Consider the following 8,514-nt stretch of genomic DNA (forward strand, 5'->3'; position numbering starts at 1 on the left):
CAGTCTATGGTTTTATTTCAAGCCAAACTGTGGATCGGATCGTAATCACATATGTGAATGAGTAGTGATCCCCCATTTCTGTGGATGTGCAAGACTGTGGTTACGTAGACTAGCATATTTTGGAACAGTGCAGCTGCACAATACTATGTGATTGATGCCTTTCTCCAAGCTTGCATTTGTGGAGTGAGTGGGTGTCTTGTCAATTGCCATTGAGATATATTGGAACAATACTGGCAAGCTACCAACAGAGAAACTCTTTTTAGGTTTTCCCTGATGTGTTCAGGGTTTTCAAAGTTGAATTAGAAACTCTGCTTGAGATGAGTAGCTTGTATCTAGATAATGGATAGCTAAATCTCCAATATCCTTAGTATAGAGAATATTGGGAATTAAAAGTGTTCTCTCTCCTTGTGCATTTTCATTTCTTCTCCTGTTTTGATAATAAGGTCAAATACACCAGACTAGTGAGAGCATAGTGGTGTTGTGGTGAAGTGAGTAGTTCACACATGGTATAGCTGTGTGAAATTCTCTTCCTGGATACAATTGAATGCAATGTTAGTCTTTGATCTCCTTGTGTACACACAAAATGCTTAGACAGGTAGTCCAGAATGACAAAATAAGAAAGAAAACATTTGTGTAAATGCACTGAGGCAAAAGAGACACATATGCTTCTGCATTCTGTCCTTTTATTTTGTTAAAGGGATGTTGGTCACAGTTGTCCTATCACCAATAAATAGATTGGTTGTTATAAATTTACATATTCATGAATATGTGATTTTAACCTTTGCTGAGTGAATGTTTAAAAAACATGTTTTGTAGTTTTTGTACAGCAGCATTGCCAGTCTGTAACATGAGAAACTAGCTACTAAGCTCATTCTCAATTAGCTACATTTTCGACAAGTGTAGCTCAGTTGGTAGAGCATGGCGCTTGCAACGCCAGGGTTGTGGGTTCAATTCCCACGGGGGGCCAGTATGTATGTAAGTCGCTCTGGATAAGAGCGTCTGCTAAATGACTAAAAATGTAAATGTAAAAGTGCACTGTATTACAGATGGGCAGTCGTGTCATATTCTGTCAGTGAGCATAGTCACTTATGAATGGTCAGGATCATTCCTCTCTCCTGGAGGATAAGTGATTCTAGCATCTAGAGCAAAACTGCACTGTGATATACTGGATGATAAGAGCTCTCTTGGTTTGACTGTAGTCTGTTGTCATGAGGAGAATACAGAACCACATACATTGCATTCACTCCACTGCATAAGAAACTCAAATATATGGCACCTGTCAAAATGACAAATTCATTCGCAAAATAACAGTAAAGTGTGACGGACTAACATTAATCTGCCTCAGCCCACTGCGCTGTGACTGAACAGGGACAAGATGGCTAGAGTCAGGGAGAGCGTTACAGAAGCCTCTTATTGGTTCATGAGAGGCAGCTAAATGCATTGTATTGATTATGTGATTGTCCAATCTGATTGTCCCTCGCTGAACTCCTGATTTGGAAATAGGATATTAACTCAAATGCATTTCATGGGGGTGGGGGGTTCTGAGGTGGATAACTGCATTTTGTGGTATTTTCAAGCTACTCAATCATTCCATACGTACATGATATTCTGCAGACAACAGTAAATTGTGTTGATGATATGAGCCATTTTTCAAATAAACAAACAATGGAGGTCAGTCTAGTGAGACATATTGCCTCGGCTCAGCCCTTGTTCCATTTTCTCTACAAACTTTTCACAAATAATAGTTGCTGTACCTACTTTTCTGCTCCTCAGGTTACAACACGTTTCATATTTTACCGTAGCATTGCTCTTCTACCTCTCCCTCTTTTTCTGCTCAAATGGACGTAGCCACCAGATTCAGTTAGAGAAATAGATACATTTTCCCCTCTCTCAATTCACCTCAGCTGACTGGTAGACATTGTCTTAGACACTAGACTTTCCGTTGTGGTATTTTTTAATAAAATGCAGTTATTTTCTTAACAATAAGCTTAACTACTGCATAATGTTTGTGCAATTAGCCTGAATGACTATGCACAAAATACCTTCTTTTACTTTTTTCAAAGTGTCTTGAGTGACTTTGTGACGTAAGCTTCTAGGGTCACAATACCAAATTTACTCAGCTCTCTGAGGGTCTTTGATTGTCTCAGCTGTCAGTGGCGGCTGAAGGCCATTCTGTCCCTAACTGTGCCCCTAACTATCCTTGTGTCTCGGCAGGGTCGACATGTGAAGACAGGACAGCTGGCTGCTATCAAGGTCATGGACGTGACAGAGGTAAGACGGCTACTTCCCGGTTCCTGTCTCCGTCCCTTCCTCCCTGCCCGTCAAAGCCACCCAGACATACTGTATGCAGGGAGGGACATAGCCGTGTGACTGCCACTCTGCCAACTTAAAGGGGCAAGGAGGGGCTAAGGAGGGGACCCCAAAGGTTTCATCACATCAAACTCAGATCAGAGTTTCCCCTGTTTTATTTAAGAAATGCAAATGAGGCCCGGTTAACACAGCGCATCAAAGGTTATTATATCCTGAGCTGTCAGGTGAGAACACTGGGAGCCATGTTTGTTCAGGGAAAGTTCAATCATCTCATTCCCTCAGGGCAATAAAGCTACCTGGTGATGAGACTACGTACTTGATTGAGTTGGCCCTCCTGGCCCGCTATGAGAACAAAGAGCAGCGTTATTACAATAGCACAAAGTGTACATGGCCAAAGATTTAATTAAATCAGATTTTTTATTTTGTTTTGAGGGAGGATCAACAGCATCAGACATTCTCTGCAGTGCAATCTGAAATTCTGTCTGTCCTAGAGTGACTAAAGTTCAACACACTGCATGAAAAACAAATGAGTATTTCACTACCCACTCAATAGAGAATGTAAGACACAGTTTCAAATGTATCATCATCAAAACATCACATTAAAACTGATATTAAGTTATCCAATATCTGTGTTTTGATCTAGACTTGCTTTTTATTAGATAAGCCTTGTATTGCTGGCTGATATTACAGGTGTTGTCTTGGCCTAACACATAAAGGATATATGCGGTGCTGAGGTGTGTTTAAAAAGCCCAGCTCACCGTATCGCACCCCAAAGAGTAAAAGCCGAGAAGATAACACGCCCCCCCAGGCTCTCTATCTCTCTTCAGCCTTTTCCCTTTCCCTGTCCATCTTGTATTGTCTATCTGCCCTGAGAGATACTAGCAGGAGATTTCCTGGACAACTGAATAGCCCCTCTCTGAAGGCCCAGGGCCTCTCCCCGAAAACACATCCCTCCCCACAGTCACATATCCAACCCCCCCATCCCCCACCCACCCTCACTCTCCTTCTCCCGCTCCCCCTCCATTATCCCCCACTACTCAGGCTGCCTGGCCTCAGCCATGACCCAGGGCCCAGTCGCGGCCCGGTCACTCGCCTCGACCCCTCTTGGGGATTGAGACATTGTCCTGTACAGAGAGCATCTGTGAGGCGAGAATAGAGAGAGAAACTGCCTGGTGTCCCCATTTAAACCTCTTCTGTTGTACTGCTACCGTTCAGGGAAAAGTTATAGAGAAGATCAATTCCCTCATTGTATTATGTAGTAGTCTATTTCTAATGTGTACTGGTTGTTAAGTCTGTGTATTGGTACAGAAAACAACACATTTATAATCCTGTAATTATTTTTCTTGCAGAGCCGTATCGTTATTGTTAAACAAACCAGACAAGCTATCAGCCCCTGTAAATCTGGAATGAACTAGTCAACAGTAAATCAAAGCATATTAGGTTGAATCTCTAATATTCTGGCCAGTAGCATGGGGATGTTGTGGTTTTCCTGGCAAGAAAGACGGTGTCATGTTGCAGTCCGTTGACTATACTACACTATGAAAACCCTGGGAGTGGAAATGCAATTGTCACGACTTCCGCCGAGGCTGCCTCCCCTCCTTGTTCGGGCAGGTTTCGGCGTTTGCCGTCACCGGCTTACTAGCTACTGCCGATCCATTTATCATCACTCCATTTGTCTTGTCTTCAATCACACACACCTGGTCCTTATTCCCTCATTAGTCATTGTATAAGTGTTCCCTCTGCTTCCTTGTCTGTGTGGGTGATTGTTTATTGTGGAGGTTAGTGAAGCTCGGTGGAGCTCGTGTATTTTGTATCAACTGGAGTTTTCCCGTGTGCCTTGTATTTTAGGGTGCGCCTGTTTTTGTGCCCTGGAGTGTGTTTGACGTATTTCTGCGTAAACCTGTATTTTGCGGATTAAAGCCTGTTATTTCTGTGGTTTACTCTCCTGCGTCTGACTCCTTCAACACCACCTCGTCACAGCAAACATATGTGTGTCATCATGTTTTTCCAAGGCTTCACACACAAACAAATCCCGTCTAGGCTCCTGACACACAATACTGCTTCTTAAAGAGAAGGTGCCTGTTTCTAGCTCCACACCAAAGACATGCTACGCTACGCTACATGAGCCCTCCCTTAGCCTTAGTGAGGCTATACCAGTGGAGTGTATGGGAAGAAACAAATAAATTAACATATCCTTAGTGCCCCATGCAATGTAAACATGAATGCTAAAATGGACTCCAAACCCACACGCCATAATTGGTAGTTACTGACCCAGTGATGACATCACCACTACTATTGATTGCCATGTGTGTTGGCAGGCCCGTGGGTCCAGCGAGGCTAACAGCACATCTCACCAGTACGGCGAGCCCAGCACAAATCTGCCAGCTCAGTTTAATTTCAATTTAGGCTTAAAAGTCAACTGTAACTGTTCTGTGCAGGGGAAGCAAGAGAAGCAGGGTTTTCACTCCCTGGGTTTTGGGTTGGCTGCATTACGGCCTGCTGTTTTCCGTTGTCAAGTTTAATATAATAAATTGTTAATATCCTTTTTTGTGTGCAGGAAGAAGAAGAGGAAATCAAGTTAGAGATTAATATGTTGAAGACTTATTCCCATCATAGGAATATAGCTACATACTATGGTGCCTTTGTGAAGAAGAGTCCTGCAGGTCAGGATGACCAGCTCTGGGTGAGTGGCTGTTCTCCATCTCTCTCTGTTGATTTCTCCTCACTTCAATCATCTTATCTTGAGGGCCTCTATCTCTGTATGTACAGCTCATACACTTTCTTTAGCACAAAAAAACTTGGTCCTAGAAAACATAACATGGGCCATGAGTTTTTCCTGACACCATCCTACACATTGCCCTTTAAAAATAATCAAATGACGAGTTGTATCTTTGACTCTGCCTTTCCTTGTATGCTGTATGCCTATAGTGGGATGTGACGGTGTTGTAGCCCTAGCCACAGTAGTGTGTTAAAGGGTGCTGTTCTGCTGGTGGCCTGTCATCTGTCTGAGCCATTTCCTCTGTGTGTGTGCATGCGTCTGCCTGCCTGCCTGCCTGCCTGTGTCCATCCGTCCGTGTGTGTGTGTGTGTGTGTGTGTGTGTGTGTGTGTGTGTGTGTGTGTGTGTGTGTGTGTGTGTGTGTGTGTGTGTGTGTGTGTGTGTGTGTGTGTGTGTGTGTGTGTGTGTGTGTGTGTGACCTTGCTGTAAAGCTGGTGATGGAGTACTGTGGGGCGGGCTCAGTCACTGACCTAGTGAAGAAGACTAAAGGGAACTGCCTGAAGGAGGACTGGATCGCCTACATCTGCAGGGAGGTCCTCCGAGTGAGTACTACTACTGGAGATAAGCCATTTAACCAGGATGTTCTCCCCAAAGCACTGGGGAATATAAAGGTCCTTAGAATCACTTCAGAGAGTTCATCTCATCCTATATCGGCCGTATTGTAGCAGGAGAGTTATTGTTTTGGATTAGGAGCTTTTTCTTCTAAATGTAGAGTTAGGCTAGACGGTGACCCAAAGGGCAGAGGGCATCATAGCAGATAGCAGCGGAACACGGTGAAGTCATTATCTTAAATAAAACAAACGTCCTGCATTTATTTTTCACTCCTTTGAAGCAGTGTACACATCCTTGCTGTGCCTCTTCCCAAGCTCTGAGAGAGAGTGAGAGCGAGATCATGTGATGTGTGTGTGTGTGCGTGCGTGTGTGTTTGTTTGTGTGTAGTGTCCTGACATTGTGCGTGTGTGTGTGTGTGTCAACACAGGGCCTGTCTCACCTCCACTCACACCACGTCATTCACCGTGACATCAAAGGCCAGAACGTGCTGCTGACCGAGAATGCAGAGGTCAAGCTGGGTAAGGACTAGGAGACAGGGTCAAAGTTCAACTCACAACCCACATAGCCACAGTTGGCCATTTCAAAATGATTTGTCACTGTCATTTCAGTATTTGCCTGCTGTTCCCTTGTGGGTGTGGTTTAATCTGTTCAAACACAGTGTCTTGTCTTTGCCAGTTGACTTTGGGGTGAGTGCTCAGCTGGACAGGACGATAGGGAGGAGGAACACCTTTATTGGGACTCCGTACTGGATGGCCCCTGAGGTCATTGCCTGTGACGAGAACCCAGACTCTACCTATGACTACAGGGTAAAAGGGAGCTAATCTCTGCTGGAAATGCTGTTTTTGCGTGCGTGTATGTGGGGGGGAGTGGGGGGGCTGTGTGTTTATTTGTGTGTATGTGTGTGTACTCTATGTATTTCTGTCTGTATTTCTATCGTGTTCATCTGAAATGGCTCTGACTGGATGACTCCCTATAGAGTGACCTGTGGTCTCTGGGAATCACAGCTCTGGAGATGGCTGAAGGAGCACCACGTAAGTGTCACCCCTCCTCCCTCCTCTCCCGTCCGATCACATTACAGTCTCAACAATCTTCTCTTTCTCCTCCACATCCTATAGTTGTAGTTGGAGGGTTTTCCAGGCCATGGCTAATATGCTCTACTGTAATTATATGGTTTATTTTCTTTTAAGCATTTTTTGAATGCTACGTCATTATGCTGAATTTTCAGTCTCACAAAGTTGTAGTTTTGAGTTTTGTTGCATTAACTGTGAGTTTTCATTCTCTCTTTGTGAGTGACTTCACAGTGTTGTCAGATATTGCAGTCCGTTTTACCAGTCACGGACTGAATCCAAGTGTCATTGAAAGTGATTGGGCTCACGCTGAAGCGAGTGAGGTCAGACGGGGGGGGGGGGGGGGGGGGGGGGGTTCTCTGTTCCCAGCCCTGTGTGACATACAGGACTGTTAAAGGCCCAGTGTACTACTTTTGTGAAAGAAATGTAAAACATTTAAACAATTGTATCAATAAATATAGATATATAAAATTTTATTTTTTAGGGGGCACCCTCAGCACCCCTACTTCCCATGACTATGGTAGTAGGGACTGTGTAGTATATACTACCATCAGGCTGAGTGTAACAGGACTGTAGCATAACATTGACAACACTGTGGAACACTTCCATTCCCTGCCATGTGATTGGGGCACAATGGGGCCTCTCATAACCTCGGTCCCCTGTCTGTCTTATGTGTTCTAAATGGCACCCTATTCCCTACATAGTGTACTACTTTTGACCAGAGCCCTCTGGGCCCTACATAGTGCACTACTTTTGACCAGAGGCCCTATTTGTAAGTCGCTCTGGATAAGAGCGTCTGCTAAATGACATAAATGTAAATGTAAATAGGGAATATGGTGCCATTTGGGATGCAACCATAGTTTCTCTGTTCCCAGCCCTGTGTGACATGCATCCCATGAGAGCCCTGTTCCTCATTCCTCGCAACCCGCCCCCCAAGCTCAAATCAAAGAAATGGTAAGAAAGACAGCTCTGCCTCCCTCCCTTAGAGACACCACTCTGTGTCTCTCCCTTAGAGACACCACTCTGCCTCCCTTAGAGACACCACTCTACCTACCTTAGAGACACCACTCTGCCTCCCTCCCTTAGAGACACCACTCTGCCTCCCTCCCTTAGAGACACCACTCTGCCTTTCTCCCTTAGAGACACCACTCTGCCTCCCTCCCTTAGAGACACCACTCTGCCTCCCTTAGAGACACCACTCTACCTACCTTAGAGACACCACTCTGCCTCCCTCCCTTAGAGACACCACTCTGCCTCCCTCCCTTAGAGACACCACTCTGCCTTTCTCCCTTAGAGACACCACTCTGCGTCCCTCACTTAGAGACACCATTCTGCCTCCCTCCCTTAGAGACACCACTCTGTCTCCCTTAGAGACACCACTCTGCCTCCCTCCCTTAGAGACACCATTCTGCCTCCCTCCCTTAGAGACACCACTCTGCTTCCCTCCCTTAGAGACACCATTCTGCCTCCTTCCCTTAGAGACACCACTCTGTCTCCCTTAGAGACACCACTCTGCCTTTCTCCCTTAGCGACACCACTCTGCCTCCCTCCCTCAGAGACACCACGCCCCACAGAGCATCAGCAACACAGCAGGAATGTTTTCCCCAGAGTGTCCAAAACTCATACAGCCTCCCTCCGCCTTCCTTCACCTTTTACCCTTGCTTAGCTAGCTCCAATAACATTACTGCCAACAAAACTGCTGCAATACAATGTCCCTTCCTCACCCCTTATCTCACTTTTTTTTTGTATACTGTAGCATTAGTTCAGGCTGAGCACATATGGTTGATTGTCACGTTCCTGTTTGTCAT

General features: G+C 45.1%; 1 protein-coding gene across 1 annotated transcript in view; it reads left to right on the forward strand.

Annotated features, from left to right (window-relative positions):
• Nucleotides 1-8,514, forward strand: part of LOC311105027 (mitogen-activated protein kinase kinase kinase kinase 4-like) — a gene marked incomplete at its 5' end in the record, with an annotated part of 102,061 nt that overhangs the window by 13,689 nt on the left and 79,858 nt on the right. The window contains 7 exons of the mRNA XM_084147007.1: nt 2,215-2,271; nt 4,868-4,993; nt 5,519-5,629; nt 6,067-6,157; nt 6,315-6,445; nt 6,616-6,670; nt 7,582-7,660. Of these exons, the coding sequence (XP_084003133.1) occupies nt 2,215-2,271; nt 4,868-4,993; nt 5,519-5,629; nt 6,067-6,157; nt 6,315-6,445; nt 6,616-6,670; nt 7,582-7,660 (650 nt within the window). The remainder of the gene's footprint in view (nt 1-2,214; nt 2,272-4,867; nt 4,994-5,518; nt 5,630-6,066; nt 6,158-6,314; nt 6,446-6,615; nt 6,671-7,581; nt 7,661-8,514) is intronic.

Source organism: Coregonus lavaretus, assembly GCF_964263955.1.
Source record: "Coregonus lavaretus genome assembly, chromosome: 29".
NCBI classification, from domain to species: Eukaryota; Metazoa; Chordata; class Actinopteri; order Salmoniformes; family Salmonidae; genus Coregonus; species Coregonus lavaretus.